Raw genomic sequence first — 20,809 nt, 5'->3', positions numbered from 1 at the left:
CACAATGACTTGAGTTGTACAGGTTATAGTTATGATGGAAAAAGTAGTTGTGAAATATTTTTTATACCTGGCATTTGAGCAGGGGTGTGTAGACTTTTTGTATCCACTGTATTAAAAAATGTTGCCTTTACAAATATGATTATGCTCACGTTTGATTGACATTGTAATTTGACGAAACAGCATTTTTTTTTTGGGACATTATTCTGAGAACGGCTCCGAAAATATCTCCTGAACTCTCATGTACATTAGCTTCATAATGCTAACAATGCGGTGTACTTGGACACAATGTGTGTCATATTTATACATTTTAGTACAATACACAAAGCATACGATGTCGGAATCCAGAGACGGTTCCACGTCTTTCAGCTGCCATTCCAACACTTTCTGCAGTCAAATGTGATCTAATTATCTTGGCTGTCCTTGGGTATTTCCCCACAGAACCGAAGGGTGATAGTGATTGCTGGCGAGATTGGAGTGGATCTAATCTTTCGCCGCTATTCCGTTTCACCGCACATCTAATTTGTCACAGTGCTGATGAATATGCCACAAGTTCCATTGGGAAAGAGAGGGGACATAATGAATGTAAAACATACACGGGGAAAGGGAGAGTGCGGAAGGAAGGTGGGGGGGGGGGGAGATCATTGCTGTGCTGTGCTGCACTTGACCACAATGCAATTGTTTAGTTAGGCCGGTCTAATTGAAGAACCGTGCGTCGATCCATTGCTCATGCCTTGGTGGTCGGATTTAAGAGTAAAGTGGTGAGAACCTTTGTTGTCATAGAAATCAAAGAAGAGCTTCATGAATGTGATATATTGTTATGATTAATGTGAGCCTAAGGGGAACTTGGCTAAATAGTTAAGCTACACCAGCCTGGTGAGATACGGCCGATTAGCCGGCAAGATCATTTAATATGAACTATTTTAAAATTGGCAAAACTCTGCAGATTTTAATTTAATTTAATTTAATTTAATTTAATTTTTATTTTTTTACACAATACATTTCAACTGAAGACAAAAATAATGACATTCAAACATGACTCCCCCCCCCCCCCCCAATTTTTATTTTTATTTTTTTCTCTGTTGTAAAGTTAAACATATTAAAAGGCAGTCAAGATTCTGCCTGTAATTCATATCTTTATTGTTGTAAGTGTTAAGTGATTTTATTCATAATAATATTTTAATTAAGATTAAGCGGTTATTAAAATTTGATGTTGCCAAATATCGAAATTGGCATCGACACCCCCCCCCCCCCCCCCCACACACACACACACAGAAAAAATCTATATCGTCCGGGCCCATATATAGATGATGCTAACCGTTAGCATGTCAATAACTAATAAAAAAATAAACATCTAAATTAATAGTACATATAAATTATAGTCATACTGTAATAATGAATATAAATGAATATTGGTATGGTAAAATAATATATCTTATATCAGACCAAACCATACCATACAATATAATAAAAATAAAAATAATGCAAATAATATAAATAATACAAATAGTACAAATAATGAAAGGTCAAAGTGCTAGCCATAGCATCCATATAAAAAAAAAAAAAAATTGTATATGAGATGTACTAGATCTCGACACTGCTAACTACAATCGCAAACAACAAATGAAAATAAAAAGTGAGCATTTTCGTCCATGTCGGGCCGCCGTTTTTGATCTTTTGTTGCGGATCTTCATTAGGCAGTGCGAGTGTACCTAATGTTGTGTCGCAGGCTTTATTTGTCATCGAGAGGCAAATGAGCACATTTTCACGAGCGGCAAGCAGATGGTAAGAATCACATCTGCATAATGATCCTCTCCTGTCATCATTATTCATATATTCCTCAGCTTGTGACTCTCAGGGTGGCGATACAACCGGGCAGCGCTCCAAGCGACGGGCGACCAAGTGAACAGGCAGGGTCAAAAATCTGTTTCCAGGCAACGAGGTGTTTCTATGTACTGTATTTAAAGCGCCACGCCAGCTGCTATTAAAAGTGACACCGGTGCAGCCGCGGACGCACATGCACACGCACACATACCAACAATCGGGCCAAATATTTGCATGATCTCTCGCTTCCAATCAAAGTCAGCAAATGCTCGATTATTGGGTGCCTCTAAAAGATGATGCCGAGTTATTGCAACGACTGCGGAAAGCTGAGTTTGAGAGGGTATATGGGTTTCTTGTTGTCATTTTACAATAGGAATGACCTTGTCAATATTATAAAAGAGGCACTTCCTTTAACCCATTAAGGCCTAGAGCACCTGCCAAAACATGCCTCAAAAAAACCTATGGGTGATTTTTGAGTCACCCCCGAAAACCTGAAGTTTTCCTGGATATTCAACATGACGTCAATAATTGATATCGTAAGCTCCTGAAGCAGATAGAAACATAATTCCAAGTCATTTATTGCATAACTCCCACGAATCTGCGTCACCCACAAATGCCCGAATAAAATTCCAGGACATGCTACGAGGCCCACGTCACCCTCTCGTGAATATTTCTGATGCATGCTAAGAGACCACAAATTGGTCAAAACAAAACAAAATGACGTATCCGCTCTCCCGGCCTTAATGGGTTAAAGATATAGCTCTCCAATAAAAGACAATCGTTACGAATCTCGATATATTTAAAAGGGAAACGATTCGATTCATTTTGATTCTCTAAACCCACATTTTTTTATTTAAAAATGATCTTCCGATCTTTCCTAACACCCGGAAGTAGTTATGGGAATATTTGGTCAGCCAACGCCTCACTGTTGTCCGGCTAACCCTAAGCTAGCAGCAAACGAAGGGGAGTTAGCAACACCTGAGAGACTAACTAGCTTAGCGCTAACTAGGATGATGCTTGTAGCAATGTAGGTGGATTTAAAATGGGACTAACGCCCAGAAGTAGTTGTGGGAATATTTGGTCAGCCAACGCCTCACTGTTGTCCGGCTAACGCTAAGCTAGCAGCAAACGAAGGGGAGTTAGCAACACCTGAGAGACTAACTAGCCTAGCGCTAACTAGGATGATGCTTGTAGCAATGTAGGTGGATTTAAAATGGGACTATCGCCCAGAAGTAGTTATGGGAATATTTGGTCAGCCAACGCCTCACTGTTGTCCGGCTAACGCTAAGCTAGCAGCAAACGAAAGGGAGTTAGCAACACCTGAGAGACTAACTAGCTTAGCGCTAGCTAGAATGATGCTTGTAGCAATGTAGGTGGATTTAAAATGGGACTAACGCCCAGAAGTAGTTATGGCAATATTTGGTCAGCCAACGCCTCACTGTTGTCCGGCTAACGCTAAGCTAGCAGCAAACGAAGGCAAGACCTGAGAGACTAACTAGCTTAGCGCTAGCTAGAATGATGCTTGTAGCAATGTAGGTGGATTTAAAATGGGACCAAAGAGAAAAGGCATCTTTTGTTATTATATATATTAAATTATATGTGGGATGTAAAATCAGTATGTATCACGCTTTTATTGATGAGTGAATGTCTCCTGAAAGGAGGAAGATGCTAGCTAAATTGGTGCGCTTGATTTGCAGCATCACCTATCCACGAGGCAGGCAGGCTGGCTGGCTTACTGGCTGGGTGGGGAACCGGCTGATGAGAAAGCCCCCCCAGGACTCTCCTCTAAATAGGCATGAAATTATATCTGCCTCTGACTGAGATTAGCGTCCACGCAGCCTCTCTCTCGTCCTCGGGCCCTTCCAGCGAGCAGCCACTCTGCAGTTTCAGCTCGCTGGCGTTCAAGTTTGAAGAAAGTTCATTTCCATCAGGAGGTGCTCGGCGTCCTTGATCCGCCTTCATGGGTCCTGCTGGATTTGTCACACATACCGAGCGCTCAGAGGATGTGGTAGACCACAACCATGTCATGCGCGGATAATTTGCGCTTAATAGAAGCGAGCGGAGAGCGCTGGATGCACTTTTGAGTTTCAGTGCATACGATAGATTTCGCAGAACTTCTTGAAAAAGCCGCTCGCTGGCAAGTCGGCCGGCTGCGCCTGCACAATGTAACGCACGTCAGCCCCGCGGCCGCCTTGCACTGAATTCAGCTTTTTATGACGCCTATAAAAGTCCAATTGTTGTTGACACTCTCAGAAGGCGCCTAATTTGTCTTTTCTTTTTGGAGGTCACGGCGAGTGTGCTGCTATAATGAAGCGCATTGTGTGCGGACGTTCGGCCTCACTCGCTTCTCACCGTGTATGAAATTCTTCACTCTGAAGCTGGCACGGCCAACGGTAGTGATCAAGCGGCACATCCTGCACAATTAGGACAAAGCCGGGCTTTTACAGGACATTGTAAAGGGCAAACGGAAGCACAGCTGAGGAGATTTCTTCAACCGGTGTGACCACTGTGATCACGTTTGCTTCCCGGGGCAGGAACCGTGCACAAGAAACCCACTTGGGTCCACATGTGCGCTATTCGGATTTCACTTTTAAGCAACTTGCCTTTATGCAGTGGATATAAAAAGTCTACACACCCTTGTTCAAACGCAAGGTTTTTGTAGGTAAAAAAAATAAATAATAAAAAATGTCCACCATTAATGTCACCTATAACCTGTAGAAGGCAATTGACTAAGAACTAATTTGGTTGCACAAGTGTGCACACCCTTTTAGAACTGGAATGTGGCTGTGTTCCTGTCCAGGGAAATTATGATTTGTCATTCAAAGGTGGGCATGATGTGACTAATGTCTGCTGGTATTTTTTTATTTTTTTTTAGTATAAAAATGCCGTGTATCAGAAGCTACTTGGAAAACTCTTTGTTTATGGAGTGTATTGTGGCAAGACATAGATTTTTTTTTTTTTTTTTTTTTTTTTTTTTAGTTGGCGAGCTCATGTTGCTGGAAAATAGTCCAGTTTGAACGTGATATAGTGTTTAACTTTCCCACTCTTGTCTTGTGAGATAATGTCAACTCAAAGCACTACCATTTGGATTTTGCTGATATTATTAACTCTCCGGGCAGAAGTATTGGTAAATTTAAGACTATAGGGATAGGTCATACGATACTTATTTCAAGGTATCGGGTACTCGTGAAGGATACTGAAACCAACTAGATACTTTGGGAAAAAAAAAAAGCCAGATATTGAGTAAGTCCTCCTTGCCTAGTTGGTACTACACTGACACCTTATGACATATCAGTACGCTACTCATAATGCTAAAAACAGTTAGGATCAATAATAAGAAAATTAACTTGCATGAGAAATTGGCTAATTTCAGTAGTCTCCTTTGCATCCAATTGTTTTGAATTTTTTAATCAAATTTAGTAAAAAAATAAAATAAAATAAAACGGACGTTTCCATCTGTTCTTCTTTTGCGCATATTTAGAAGGGGACTCCACTGCTCTAGGTGGCGGTATACACCGCAGAGATGGGATCCATCAGTACTTTAAAAGAAGAAGAAGAATGAGTTTTTGTAATTCTTTACCTTTCCTTTACCATGGTCCCAAAAAAACGTATTTACTGTATACGTTTTTTTATTTTTATGCTAGAGCATACAGAAGGCTTTGATGCAGCTTCTGAACTGAAGAGAATGCTTGAAGCAATGGTAGGTCTTACACAAACGGCCAGCAGGTGGCAGCAGAGTATAAGAGATCAACCAGGGCCATGTTGCAGATTTATAGAAGCGATTGCGCCGTTGTATGAGTTTTTGCAATTCTTGATCAACCGTAGTGTTTCTTTGCTGTTTTCCATCCAAAAACGCATTCATATTTGCTTCTTTAATTCATTATAAAAATATTTCTGTTTCGTCAGAAAAGAAAAAAAAACTTACTTTATCGTCCGCCATTGCTTTGTGACTACAAATGTACGTGCGACGTAATATCCGGTTTCCAAAATTTGCATTTTCCTTTTTTTTCCGATACGCTTCAAAACACGCGCGAATGGCGTAAAAACTTTCTTGTGAATTTTTTTTAGCATTTCAATTCAGTTTTATTTTTGCGTTTCTGGAAAAATTCGAATAAAAATGGGTGGATGTAAACCCCACCAGTGAGTCGTAGCACACCTGGGAAGCAAAAAAAAAAAAAAAAAAAAACTCATCTAATATGCCAGATATGATAAATATTTTATTTCAGCAAAAGACACACAACTGATGCATTTGTATCTTCCATGACTTTTCAGTACAGAGGAAAAAACCCAAACATATACACAGTATGGGTATATACGTCTGTGGGTATATTTTAAAGTGCAAGTCATTTACACAAGGTCAATCATGCGTTACATAGCATCTGTATCAGGAACTTCAGTTCAAACCTCAACAACTTTGAGTGTGCTATTTGAATAGTAAAATAACTGTCACTTATATATATATATATATATCTATATATCTATATTTATATAGATATATGAATACAAAATAAACTTTACAAGTCACTGAAGCTTTTTTTCCGCTTTTGCTCGAGCACAACAACAATCAATCACGATCAAACTATTTCAAGTCTTGAGAGGAAAAGAGTACCATGACGTGTCAGGAGAAAACATTTCCACGCAGCTCGCCGCCGTCACGCTCTCGCTCGAACCTGCAACGCAAACTAACCCAAGGCCCGTGACCACTTTCGTGTTACGCGCGTGTGTGTGCGCGCGCGTGTTTGTGTTTGTGTTGTTTGTTTTTGTCCCTTCCCACGCAAAACGTCGCCTTCGCGTGTCGTGGGGGGCGTGGCCTCCTGCAAGCAGACATTCAGTAAACAGTTACATTCTCTGGAAACTACCGCGGTACATCGGACTTGGTGAGGAAAACAGTCAATTTGCCCTAGAAGTAATCGACGCACAGGAATGTCCACAGGAAGTCGACGTGACGTGACGACAGACGAGACGCGTGCGTGTCGCCGATAATTGGGCAGCAGCTGTTTGGGTTTAGGGATTAACCCGTGATGGATGGACAACACACACACACACACACACACGCGCGTATGTATCATGAATGTTTCAATGCCCTTTATAGTGGTCAAGATAGAAAGGGGGGGGGGGGGAGTGCATATTGAACATAAAATAGTAGGATAGCATTGGACGGACTACAATGCTGAAAGGACACGCCCCTTGACTGAGCTGAACAATCACCGTGGATGGAGCGCTTTTATTCGCCGCCTGAACAAAAGGTCCGCTTGTGTGTCGCCGTGAAGCTTTTGTGCCGGAGATCATTGCATAGTTTGGAATTCTCAACATAGTCTCGGAGTTGATGCGGAAAAATAAGCAACTTTTTAAAAGTATGAAAAAAAGAAAAAAAAAGAGAGAGATCTTGTAATGTTTGTGCTTCTCCCAGCCTGGTCAATGAAGTTGATTCTTCGCGCGGGATTGCGGTCAGCTCCTTGATTGATTTCGGGTCGTTGGCTAAACTTTAGATCCAAATTCTGCCTTTATAAGTTCAATATTTGTCATTATATGCAGCTATAGTTGGGAAAATGGATTTGTTGTTAGCGTTGATTCCTTCTGCCTCATTTGCTGGCTTTCCATTACAGTTTGCAAAATAAAGCGATACTTATACAATTTTATACAATTTTGACGAAGTCATTTGCTCCCCCAAAAACTTTTTAAAAATTTTAAATATTACCATGGTCCCAAAAAACGTATTTACTGTATACGTGTCTTATTTTGTTTTTATGCTAGAGCATACAGAAGGCTTTGATGCAGCCTCTGAACTGAAGAGAATGCTTGAAGCAATGGTAGTTATCACACAAACGGCCAGCAGGTGGCAGCAGAGTATAAGAGATCAACCAGGGCCATGTTGCAGATTTATGAATAATGAGGAAACTTTAGCTATATTCTAATGCTAATTGCTGCAAAACAGAAACAGATAGAAAATAAGAGATTCTAATCTTTCTTTTGGTAGTTTCCATGTTTTGATAGCAATAGAACACAATATTCGGCGGGCCTTGCAAAATCCAGTCAAGCAGCCGGGAGCGAAGGGGGTTGCTTCAGTGAAAAATGGCTGGCATTGAATGAGTTAAGTACAATTTCTACTCGCACGGTGTTTCCATTGAGGAGTGTCCCGTCTCGCCATGATTTTGTCATTTATGTAAAATGTCGTCTCTTCTTCTGTCCACGTGTCATGTTGTGCAGCCACCATGAATCCAAAGGTACGAATGGTAGTCATGTGACTTCCCGTGCACGTGACTAGTACAAATGTGGAAAATGTGCTACTTTTGCGATATACCTCCATATTGACGTGTCTCATCATGAGCGCATAAAAAAAAAAAATTGAGACGTTTTTGGACATTTCTGTGTTTCCATGATGCTGTTGCGCAATTTGGTGATACTTGGAGTGCTTACTATTTTTTATTTATTTTTTAATTTTATTTTAGCAGCAACATTATAAGTGGACAAACATGGAATGAGAACTTCAAATGCCTCTAAAATCCTCCATAACGAATACATTTATGGAAAAAACAACAATCAACCGCTGACGTTTGTGACAATAATTTTGAGGATATTTGTAACTGAAATTTGTCAACCAATCAGGGAAGAAGACAAAATGAAAGGGTCTAAGGTAACACGGGTAAAAAAAATAAAATAAAATAAAGTTATATTGTTTTACTCTAATAAAGTTGTTTTTTGGACCAGATTTTTAACTCATTCACTGCCGTCGACGGCTATAGACGTCAGAAATTCATTTTAACCATTTCTATTAGTTTAACATTTTTCCCACTTTTGTCAACAAGAGTCTGGAAAAACTAGAATGTTTTACTGTACATTTAGAACAGATATAAAATTTGTGAGTTAACGATAGTCATGCAATTAATTACAATAAAAAAATGTAACCGCCTGACGCCCCTAATTTTTAATAATCTTTTTTCTTATTTTAAATCGCAAGGCGATTAAAATGTTTAATTATAGTTAAATTAATCACATGACTTCAATAATTAACTCACGATTAATCACAAATTTTACATCTGTTTTAAATGTATATATATTTTTAGATTTTCATTCTCTTATTAACAAAAGTGGAAAAAGAGTCAAACTAATAGAAATAGTTCAAATTAATTTTTGACGTCTATAGCCGGCAATGGCAGTGAATGAGTTGGAAAAATCTCTACAAAAGAAAGGTATCTGTGTAGACTGAACCAAGAGTGTGTAGATACGAGTGCAGAGTCTATATTTGTTTATGTTAAAAATTGTTAAGAGATTTAACTGTGTGAGTAACTATTAAAGTCATGCGATTAATTACAATGAAAATTTTCAGGCGATTACAATTTTTCATCATAACTAATCGCATGACTTCACTAGTTAAAACTCTTTGACTGCCAAAAACGTTAAATAACGTTTAGTAAAATCCTATGGAGGAGTGCCAAAGACGTTAAAAGACGTTTGTTTCAAAACAGAGGTGAAACTAACCATTTTCTATTGTTGATTACTGAAAAACGGAATAAGGTAGAAACAAACTTTTTTTTTCTGATGAAAGATGAGAGTCCAATCATTTCATTTGGTAGTATGTGTGTTTCCATAGTCCAAACACATCATTTTCTATGGACCTTGAAAGATCAGTCAAAACGCTTAAAATCAGGCTGGCACCCACGGCATCCCTTTTCTGAAAACGTCTGGCAGTCAAAGAGTTAACTCACAATTAATCACAAATGCTATATCTGTTCGTAATGTACAATTAAAAAAAATCTAGGTTTTCATATTCTTGTTAACAAAAGTGGATTTTTTTTTTTAACTAATAGAAATAACTCAAATGAATTTTTGACGTCAATGGCAGTGAATGAATTAATTGGCCTTGCCCCCCCCACCCCCAAAAGCCATCTTTTCCAACACAAAAAAACTCGTCGAGCTATGTCGGGTGTCACTGAAAAGTCAGCATTATTACCCTCGTGAAGGCAGAATTCTCGATCCAACTTCTCTGTTGGCCCGTCAACCTCATGACATCCAATTATTTTGAAAGGAGCTGAACCCAACCCTACAGATGAAGAAACGTGTCCCTACAAACACTTTCCTTGGAGGCAATGCGCTAAACTGCCTCCTCTCCTCCCGTCGACAAGGTAACACGCCAAACAAACACCAGCATGGGACTTCCTGTCGGGGGGCGGGGCGGGGGGGGGGGGGGGTTGTCTTCATAGAATATGAAGGCTTCAAACATACGCAAAATAGCAAGTTGAAGTGTCAACAGACAAGTGCACTACCAACAGCCCAGCTGCTAACTCGACTGCCTTTCCAATTCAAAATGGATGCCATCATCCAAGACTTCCATGCTGATGTTTGCTTTGCATCCAAAGTGCACGGCGGCGGCGGCGGCGGCGTGGTGGTGCCGCGTGAGTCGATCACCTGACTCGAATGACCAACTTTGTTCCCCTGTGACCAGCACAGAGTCATCACACGGGTCCCATTCAGTCATTTAGTTTTTTTTTTTGGCATACAGATGTTCAAATCAGAGCCATAACGCAGCTGCTTGTTTTAAGCGAATTAAACCTACAATATGTGCATTAAAATAAGAAATTAAATAATATAGTAGGAAAATAAATATAATTCCAAGAAGGCTTGTTTTTTTTGTTTTTTTTAAATAGTCACTCTAAATCTCGAACCCCGGGGACACCTCGCTCTCGGGTGTAGCAACATAAAATGAGTGCTTTGACGCCGGAGAGCTCAACAGTCGTATGCATTGTGATGATATGATGGGACAGATTTGGCCTCACGAGCTTTCATGATGATTCGCGAACAACAACGTGACTACTAATGGCTACTTCATTAAACAAACATCCTAATCATATGTGCTATATCTTTACACTCGTATTTTGGTTATTTCATGAATAGCATTCAGGGCAGTTTTGAAGTGTGTGTTGTTGTTGTTAGTTCTTTTTTTTTTTTTTTTTTTTTGGTCAGTTTAAGGTAACCTCTCAAAGGTTCTGGTGACCACGCTCTCTTCGTAGAAGGCTAGCTATGGCGGTCTCAGATGACCTTATAGGATACAGTACATGTAAGAGTTAGCATCGTTAAAAAATACACGTGAAGGTGATCTTCACATCTCATGCTCACAATTTGACTGGTCTCATCACTAAAATCTTGGATACATCGAAAGTAACGCCAACCCCCCCACCCCCCCACTCCCCTTTGCGGATGAATCGATGAATCTATCAACGGATGACTTTTACTTGTGCTTAGGGGTGTCATAAGAGGGTGAAAAGTGATTCTAAATGGTACTTTCAATTTGCAGCATTATAACGTGGTGACACGCCAGGTGCGGCCCCCTTGCTTGCGCTCTAGAGCGGAGGTTCTCAAACTGGGGTCTGTGAACTGTACCTCGGAGATTAGCAATAAATTAGCTCGTCCGCGATGTGTCAGAAAAGTTCCAGGACTTGTGGCACACACCTGCAACTACTAGTTTTGATTGCAAAGTGGGCCACACGATCAACCGGAATGTTTACAAAACAAACAGGGGCAACTCCTGGCTGCTTTACCATGACAACATAACCTGAGCATCTGACAGTTCCTGGCTGAGAAGAGAATCCCTGTGCTGGCACAACCTTCCTAATTATCTGTGACCGTCCCTTTTTTTCATCAAGAGGACCCGTTTAAAGATGTTGATGACATCAATATGGCCTTCCAGGATGCATGAAGGCTGGGAAAGTGTGTTTAACTTCCAAGTTGCAATCAGGATTTGTGACACCAGTCCCGGAACTTTTCCGACACACCTCGTCGTAACACTTTGACTTTAACATATGATTATGTAATTGTATTTTTCTTTCTCAAAAAATATGAATTGATCCAAGCATTACGACTTCCGTTCTCTCAAAATGGGCAACCGGTTAGTTCTTATGGGGTCTAGTCAATTAAAACACATGGTAGTTATGTTTGACTCTTTTACCGCCAAAAACGCCAATTGACGTTAAAGACACGCCCGCTGTATACTCCCAATAACGTCAATTGGCGTCAACTACGTTTTTTTTTTTCTTAATGGGCAGTGCAACGTCTTGTGCCAGCGCTGCTTTGTGAAAGGGCTGGGAAAAATCTCAAAAACACCCACTAACTATGGCCAGCAGATGGCAGCATTGTATCTCTTTTCAATAGGTTAACAGGGTGTCAAATTACATGAAAACATGATCTTAGGAAATAGAATGTGAATGATCAAAGCCTTTGTCACATTAAATCTAATTCACAGAGCATCACTAAACAAAAAATATTAGTGTTAAAGTGACTGTATGTATGTATTTTTTTCACAAAAAGCTTGTTTTCTCCTTATTTTTTTCCATTTTCGCTTGGCGTCATTCAAATGACCAACTTTCAAATGGTGATGACTAAAGAACGGAATAAGGTAGAAATATACTTTTTTTTCCTCAATCTAATCTTTCATACGGTATCCATCATGTTTATGTAGTCATAGCACACAATATTCTGTTTGCCTTGAAAGATGGATAAAAATGTTCGAAATCGGCTGGCACTGTAGCGGTTGTTTTTTGGATAACGTTTGGCAGTAAAAGAGTGAAATTCGAATTATAAAAGGGGGGAGTTTGAGAACCCCTACACTAGAGATATGAACCACTATGGCTGTTTCTTCTTCTTTTTTTTTTGTGTGCTTGGCATTAAGACCGTTTAAGGATTCAGCTCACCTGTAGAAGATGAAAGTGAGCAAGGCTGCGGGAATGATGGATGGAAGTGGGGGCTTGGTGGGGGGGGGGGGGGGCGGTTTCTCAAGCCTTAAACGTAGGATATACAATATAGCAACAATCAAATCAACTCTAGGGGCGGTCCGGCATTCCCTTGAGGTGCATATTTGTATAACTTCCAGTCGAGTGGAGGAATGAATGTGTTCACCCCGAGGGAATAGAGGAGCGATTCGGACTTGGAGTGCAAAGAAGAAGTTAGGAGCTGTCACTGGCTGAGCGCTTTTTGCCAAAATGACTGGCAGCGTCTCTGTTTCGCAGATTCGGCTGGATCTTGTACATGTGGGGGCCCACGGACCAGCGCCAGCTCCCGCGGGCCTCCGCTCCGGTCGGGGCGGCGGCGGCGGCGGCGGCGGCGGCGGCTGCCGCTGCGACCGCGCCGGCCGTGGACGCGCACGGCTTGTTCTGCAGGAGCTGTATGAGCATGGTCATCTCCGGGCCCATCCGAGACACCATGCTGGCCCTGACGCGCTCCACCGTGTCCTCGTCGCAGTCCATCAGGCTCTGCAGCAGCCTCCCGTAGAACCTGAGGCCACAAAAACACGTTGACTGCTCAAAGCCGTCCAAATGTGCACCCTTCCCACCCCGATTCCCCTTCGTATGCACTCCGACAAACAAGACGCGCCGTTGAATTCTATTTCCCGGCTGCATTGAGCAGATGGTAACCAAAACATGCAAGTGAATACAACGTCAGCCATCTGTTATGCTACATAAATCCAGGTCAAAGGGGCATCCGGTGTACAACATTTATATTTGCTGAACCAACAGCAGCACTTTATGCTACTTTTGTGGAGAGGGCTCGCCAAACAAGAGCGCTAAGTAGGGCACACATGGCCTATAGGTGTCTAATCAGCACCGATGCCAGTAACGTGTCTAATATGACTACCCTTTTAACTCGTGAGTAGCCTACTGTAACAGATTACCAGAATGCTTTAACCCTGGAGAACCCAAGAACCCTTTTCTTCTTTGGAATTATACATTAAATGACTGCTATAAGTTCACTGAACACCAAAATATATGTTTTTTCAATTTTAACCCTTTTTTTGAACTAGCTCAGAGTTGCTAATTTATCAAAATATATATATATAACATACTCCTAGGCATTCTGCAACATGATATGAAATAGATTAACAAAAAAAAAACAATTTTACCATCTGATGGTTTGCTGAGAAGATGGTTTTGTTTGGATTGATTTCCAGCTCAACAAAACAGCATGTTGCCAGCCATCTTGTCACCACCACTCTGGCTCATGTAAGTGCAATATTCATCCACTAGATGGCCCCATGCAGGGGTCAGAAGTGGCACTCTGGACTTTTGAAGTTAAATTTGTAAAAAAAAAAAAAGTCTTTGTTATTCGAGTAGCAGAATTTATAGGGGCCAAATTTGACCCCGTGGGTTCTCCAGGGTTAAAGACCAATCGAGGAAAAACTACCCTGTAAGCCGTTGAGTAAGCCAATATAAATGAACAAGACGCAATTACACCAATCACAACCTATTATAGTCAGAGCGAAACGAAAATAACATAAACGTGAAACACAAACACGACCTGATAGGAGGTAAGCTACACGTTCGAATACTGCGGGGAGACACAAAGAAGTAAACGACAACAATAACGTTTTTGAATATGTACGAATGACTTGGTTGTTTGTTTGGAGAGCGATAAGTTACAATACTGAGACTAACACAGCTATCAGTAAAGCTAACATAATTTCATGTATTATCTGGAGAGCGATAAGTTACAATACTGAGACTAACACAGCTATCAGTAAAGCTAACATAATTTCATGTATTATCTTCTCCCAGTGTCTGTTGAAAAGTAAGTTTATGTTTTGTCTGTGTACAAATGTTACGCTGGCAAAGCTAAGTCTGTGTGATACCAACCTGCTATGCGCTAAATTAGCATGCTACGCTGAGTTTGGTGCTTTGCTAGCTTAGTGAGCGCCATGTGTGTCCGTAAGTAGGACTCATTTTGTGTCCTTTTTTTAAGTTGTGTTGGTTAATGAGGCTTATGCGGCTGCTGAACGCAACTAAAAAAGTAACTTGTGATATAAACCAACAAGTCCTCCAACAATAACGACCATATTGGTCGTTTTAACATGCACCAAAATACCCCCAATTGTCACGTACTGTAGTTTAGCGACCGCTATCGGCCATGTTAAATAGCGAAAAAATACAAAACTGAGACTCGAACCCAGATCATCTGATCGGGTGAAAAACGTCTGAAACGTCCACTCTTTGCTTCGAGTTCAAATTAAAGTCAAATATAAAAGTGGACATACAATTAAATCCATACGTGTGGCATTCGTTGACATTAATTGGGCCATATAAAAAAAATTAAATAAATAAAATAAAAATAAAAAATTGGGCCATATAAAAAAAATTAAATAAATAAAATAAAAATAAAAAATTGGGCCATATAGCGGAGCGGGGGGTTAATGGGGTGGTGGGGGATGGGGGGGGGGGGGTACTCACCTATTTGGGAAGTGGCTCGGCAGCTGGGCCACCTCGCCAATGGCGTCGGGATTGGTCCGGGCAATGGTGCAAATATCCAGCTTGCTGTAGCACTCCTCCTGGACTTCGGATATCATTCTTTGGAATGTGGAGCAGCGACGGATGGTGGGGAACACCTTGGAGGTGACGCCATTGGCAATGCACTTAAGGCTCTCTTTCACGAATGCTTTACCCTGTAGAGGAAGAACAATGTTATTTTGGGTCCACTTGGGCTCACTATCCTCATCTCCCACAGTACTGAAGTATCTGTGACTGAATGCGTGCGTCTTTAAAAGAGAGGTCTGGCTTGTTGAGAGCTACATGCCACACACTGAAAGGCACATTAAGAGAAGAATGTAGCAGTGATTCTCAAAGTGTGGTACGTAGCTTTACGCAGGCTCCCTCTAGTGGTGTGTAAAGGAATCAGCTTTTAACTTTTATGTGTGGTATTTAAAACATTTTTTTTTAATAGAATCATTAAGTACAGATTTTTATCTACCTATCTTTAAGCACAGTTTTAATATTCATGTAATATTTTAACAGTGTCACACATTCAGGGCCTTCAAGGTTTTCACTGCTGGCCAAAACGCCTTGATGAAATAATAATGGTGTATATTACAAATGTTTTTGTCTTCATTTTATAGCGTGTGTCTGACTCTTGACCAATCAGATTTCAGCTTCTGTTGCCACATCAATGTAATTTGCCCAAGGACTTCTGATTCTAGTTCAGCTATGTTTGTACCTTTGATTAAAGCTTGATGATGTCAGAAATGATTAAAAATTCATTTTCAAGGTGCGCTTTTCAAGAAAAACAGAATTTTATGATACTAGGTCAACCAACAGTTACTGGCTGGCAAGTTTCAACCCAGGAAGTGATTATTTTGGAGGCACTTTTACAGAAGTATGCATCAGTTAGCTAACAGCTAGCAGCTAGCTTACACTGCCAGGCTGCTACGTCTTCATTAGCATGTTTATTTTAGTTGATAAAATAGCGATTGTGAACTGCTATGTAGTGTAAAGATATGGAGGTGATAATGGAAGATAAAAGTGACTGTTTCATACTTACGTAATAGTTTTCATCAGCGCTTTTTGTTGTTCTTTAATGACGTGATGATGTCAATGAGTGGTGGATTAGGTCACTTAAATGACCTGAAAGCTGCCCGACACTGCTTTTTAGGAATAAAACCTCTCTCATTTAATGACTACTTTGGTCTTTGCTGTATTTTAATGCGGGTCATTCTAAAAAAAAATTAAAAGCCAAGTAACTACTGGACTACATTTTGTGTGTGTGTGTGTGACTTTGGCCTTAATTACAACTCATGGATCCAGTTTTTTCCTCTACATTCTCTTTTTGATTTGGTTTTTACATGAAGATTTTACAGTGCGGTGCCACTGAATCGCAAAGTCGTAAGTCAAGGCACCGGCGCACTATTTACTTTCAAAGGCGTCAACGGAGGGAGTGTAAGCGTATACCTGAGTGTCAAATTTAGCAGCACTGTACAGGAAGGACTTGCAGATGTCATGCATGCCATCTGTGTCGCACGTCGAGTTTTCCAGGCAGGCGAAGGCCCCGCAGCCAACTTGGAGGGCGCTGTTGAGACAGCGTGCCACATCTGCTGTGGGCACAGAGACGATGATGATGATCCATCAGCGGCGCAAGCCAACAGTAGCTCCACTGCACACTCTCACTACGGTTGCCAGGCTCTGGGCGACAAAAATGCGGCCGGCAAAGGAGAATATTCACTCCATCATGCTGCGGCGCTCGACAAAGGACGTGCAGCCGCGAGGGGGCAAAACTGGAGATTGGACACCTTACAGCTCCCAGAGGCTCCCACACTTTTTGGCGCCGCTTGGCTTTTCCCTTGGCGGGACCTATATTTCGCAGCAGAGCTTTTGGACCAACGGCAACAGAAATACCAAAGAGTTTCCTGAGAATTGTTGGCGTGCCTTTCGACACGCATAAACTCACACACACGCACACACACACACGCACACGCATGCTGCCCTGCCACCAGCCTCTGTCTTCAATTATTTTTGCACCAACTGGCAATTGTCGAGCCACATTTTAGGACTCCGACCACTTCAGTATTCCTGACTAGAGAGTCGCCACACGCCACAGTCGGGGCAAACGTGGATCACGACATAATGGAAGTAAGACGACGTCCGTGATGAAGCACGGACGTGCAAACAAAGAGACAAAAGAGACATCATCCATTCGTTCATTTTCTAAAACGCTTGTCCTCATTACGAGTGAGCTGGACTGGTCGCCGTCCAGTTGCAGGGCACATTTCAAGATACTACTTTTTCTCAGACCGATACCAGGACGAGTACGGAACGCTTAATCGCCAATACCGATACCAAGTAGCGATACCACTCATACGTAAAATACCCCGCCATAAAACAATGACAGATAATTGTAAGAAAGAAAGACCTGTATATGCAAATATAGCATTTTCCTTAAAATTGCATAATACTAATTGTAGTACCTTGAAATTCTGATACCTGGTTTCGGTCATTTTCTAAGACGTTTGTCCTCATTACGAGTGAGCTGGACTGGTCGCCGTCCAGTTGCAGGGCACATTTCAAGATACTACTTTTTCTCAGACCGATACCAGGACGAGTACGGAACGCTTAATCGCCAATACCGATACCAAGTAGCGATACCACTCATACGTAAAATACCCCGCCATAAAACAATGACAGATAATTGTAAGAAAGAAAGACCTGTATATGCAAATATAGCATTTTCCTTAAAATTGCATAATACTAATTATAGTACCTTGAAATTCTGATACCTGGTTTTGGTCATTTTCTAAGACGCTTGTCCTCATTACGAGTGAGCTGGACTGGTCGCCGTCCAGTTGCAGGGCACATTTCAAGATACTACTTTTCCTCAGATCGATACCAGGATGAGTACTGAACGCCTGATCGCCAATACCGATACCAAGTACCGATACCAAGTACCGATACCACTCATATGTAAAATACCCCGCCATAAAACAATGACAGATAATTGTAAGAAAGAAAGACCTGTATATGCAAATATAGCATTTTCCTTAAAATTGCATAATACTAATTGTAGTACCTTGAAATTCTGATACCTGGTTTCGGTCATTTTCTAAGACGTTTGTCCTCATTACGAGTGAGCTGGACTGGTCGCCGTCCAGTTGCAGGGCACATTTCAAGATACTACTTTTTCTCAGACCGATACCAGGACGAGTACGGAACGCTTAATCGCCAATACCGATACCAAGTACCGATACCACTCATACCTTAAATACCCCGCCATAAAACAATGACAAATAATTGTATAAAAAATAAAAAAAAAAGACCTGTATATGCAAATATAGCATTTTCCTTAAAATTGCATAATATTAATTGTAGTACCTTGAAATTATGATACCTGGTTTCGGTACGCGGCCATCCCTATTTAAAACAACCATTCACACATTATTTGCATGCACCAATAGAGTTTTTGGTTAACCTTTAGCTGCCCACTTGACCAATCAGTACCATCGATGCTTTGACTACAGACGCCAACAGTTTGGTAGCCCATTTTTAAAGGTCCAATTTTGCATTTATAGCACATTTTTTGATTGTAAAACTCGGATTGACGTGTGCTGAAGCTGCTGCACAGATAAACTGAGATTAGAAATAGTTCATTGTAATGAATTTTTCATCCATTCCATTCAAAGCAACTTTTCGTGACATGTTTTAGCCCTTTGGTAGAAGCTCATACGATATGATGAATATGACATATCTGATGCAAATCTTGCTGTTAGTCTTTTGGCATTTGGATGTCAAGGTGTAAAGGGCGGCGTGGTGACAAGTGGATAGTACATCTGCCTCACAGCAGTCGAGGTTCTGGGTTTGAATCTCAAGCTTCCTGTGGGGAGTTTGAATTGTATTTTGGGCTTTTTCTGTGCAGGTGTGAGTTTTGTCAACATACCAATAACATGCACAGGTGTGAATGTTTGTCTAAAGTGCCCTGATTGACTGGCGACCAGTCCAGGGTGGGATGTGGACCCTTTTTTGGCCCTTGATATTGTTTCCTGCTTTCCGTCTAGTCATTGAATGGACACACTAAATATGCTGCAAGAATTGGACCAACGTGTATTTTTGTATGGCTTGATTTATTATTATTATTTTTTTAATTTTATTTCACAGTCGGCCTAATGAATGCTCCCTGGCTGTATATTGTCCACCCATGTTACACCAATTAGTGCAAAATCCACACAGTAAAAAATGCATTTCATGCTTATGAGGCCACATTTTATTTTCAAATTGAATTAAGAGGCAGCTTTTCATTGTTTAATACTAATGCACAATATTAGTGAGGGAGCTATGCAGCACTAGCAGGCTCATCTGTTGCCGGCTGGACACCGGCAACCAAGTCATAAAAAAAAAAAAAAAATAACATGCACTGTTCATTACACTGCAAAACGGCTGCACAGGCCAAAAATGATCATAATGAGAGAAGAAATGTTGCATGTGAGCAAAGCGAGGCACGGCTGGCACACGCACAGTAAAGAGAGAAAGACGCACAAGCATGTGTGTGCTACTTACTGGGGCTGTTGGCCGAGAAGCGTGCTCTCCTGGACGAATAGGACTCGTTGTGATCCAGCTCGTATGCAGATGCGTTGAGCAGCATCAGGAGGAAAAGTCCCGTCCTCAGAGGCATCGTCTTCCCGGCGAAGATGTCACAAGTGATCGCAAAGAGACGGCCGAGCCTCCGCGGGGGATTCATTCACCAATACTTCAAATGAAAATGAAATTAAAATGGAGGGGGAAAAAATAAGGGCGAAATGGGAAGGAATGAAGGGGGGGAGTGAGGCTGCTCTTTTACAAGGCTGCTCGACTCCTCACTGTGCTTTGGACTCGCATGACAGGCAGACGGCACCGATGCTCAGTGGGAGCTTCAGCCTGCTCGTCTTTATATAGGAGCTCTGAACGCCACGAGCTGCACGCCTGCGCCAATCACGAGGCTGCCTTCAAGGACCGGCTCCTGCTCGCTCCACTACTAATTGAGAAAAAGAAAAAGGGGGGAGAAAAAAAAGCCTTATTCATCACGGCGGCCATCGGGGGAAGAAAAATGATGCATTCATCTTTTTTATTAGAAGCGTAGTCATCATCAAGCGTGTCATCCAGATACCGGCACTGCATCGGCAAAAGTATCGGGAAACCTGCACATTATAGAGACTACAGGAAGGCGATATGAAATAATTGACATCCACTCTGACTCTTGTGCCAACACTTGCTACAAGTTGCAGGAGAATCTGCACGAGGGAGTTTTCATTAAAGAGGGCAATTTTTTTGTGTTGCTTTTACTTGATTTTTTTTTTTGCGTCCCCCCCTTCCCCTCATACCGGCACAGAAATGCCGGTAACCTTAATTTATTATTCATCCCTCCCTTCATGTCTAACCATCCCTTCATCCGTTAATCCGTCATCTATCATCTGTCCGTCCATCCACCCAACCATCCCTTCATCAAATCATCCATCCATCTATGCATCATCCCTCCATCCATTCAACCATCCTTCTCTCAATAATCCATCCATCCATCATCCACCCAACCTTTCTTCCCCATCATCCATCCACCCACCCATTCATCCATCCATCCACTCAACCATCCTTCCCTCAATAATCCATCCAGCCATCATCCACCCAACCTTTCTTCCCCATCATCCACCTATCCATCTATCAATCCATCCATCCACCCAGCCATCCTTCCCCATCATCCGTCCACCCACCCATTCACC

The 20,809-nt window shown here is 41.5% G+C and overlaps 1 protein-coding gene across 1 annotated transcript; it reads right to left on the bottom strand.

Annotated features, from left to right (window-relative positions):
* Positions 1-6,018: 6,018 nt before the first annotated feature.
* stc1 (stanniocalcin 1) lies at positions 6,019-19,937 on the bottom strand. Its single transcript, XM_077562538.1, has 4 exons — positions 19,617-19,937; positions 16,524-16,666; positions 15,033-15,244; positions 6,019-13,086 (listed from the first exon to the last, which is right to left on the bottom strand). Exons 1-4 carry the CDS (start codon positions 19,795-19,797, stop codon positions 12,759-12,761), a joined length of 864 nt encoding a protein of 287 aa, XP_077418664.1. The 5' UTR covers positions 19,798-19,937; the 3' UTR covers positions 6,019-12,758.
* Positions 19,938-20,809: the final 872 nt, after the last annotated feature.

This window comes from Vanacampus margaritifer, chromosome 3, assembly GCF_051991255.1.
Source record: "Vanacampus margaritifer isolate UIUO_Vmar chromosome 3, RoL_Vmar_1.0, whole genome shotgun sequence".
Lineage (NCBI taxonomy): Eukaryota > Metazoa > Chordata > Actinopteri > Syngnathiformes > Syngnathidae > Vanacampus > Vanacampus margaritifer.
This window is presented reverse-complemented; position numbering and strand designations above follow the sequence as displayed.

Coding starts and splice junctions, on each gene's coding strand:
- stc1 (XM_077562538.1), bottom strand. CDS start 19,797: ATGAATCCCCCGCGGAGGCTCGGCCGTCTCTTTGCGATCACTTGTGAC. Junction 15,245..16,523: donor CTGCTAAATTTGACACTCAG/GTATACGCTTAC, acceptor CTTCCTCTACAG/GGTAAAGCATTCGTGAAAGA. Junction 13,087..15,032: donor CCGAGCCACTTCCCAAATAG/GTGAGTACCCCC, acceptor TTGTGGCCTCAG/GTTCTACGGGAGGCTGCTGC.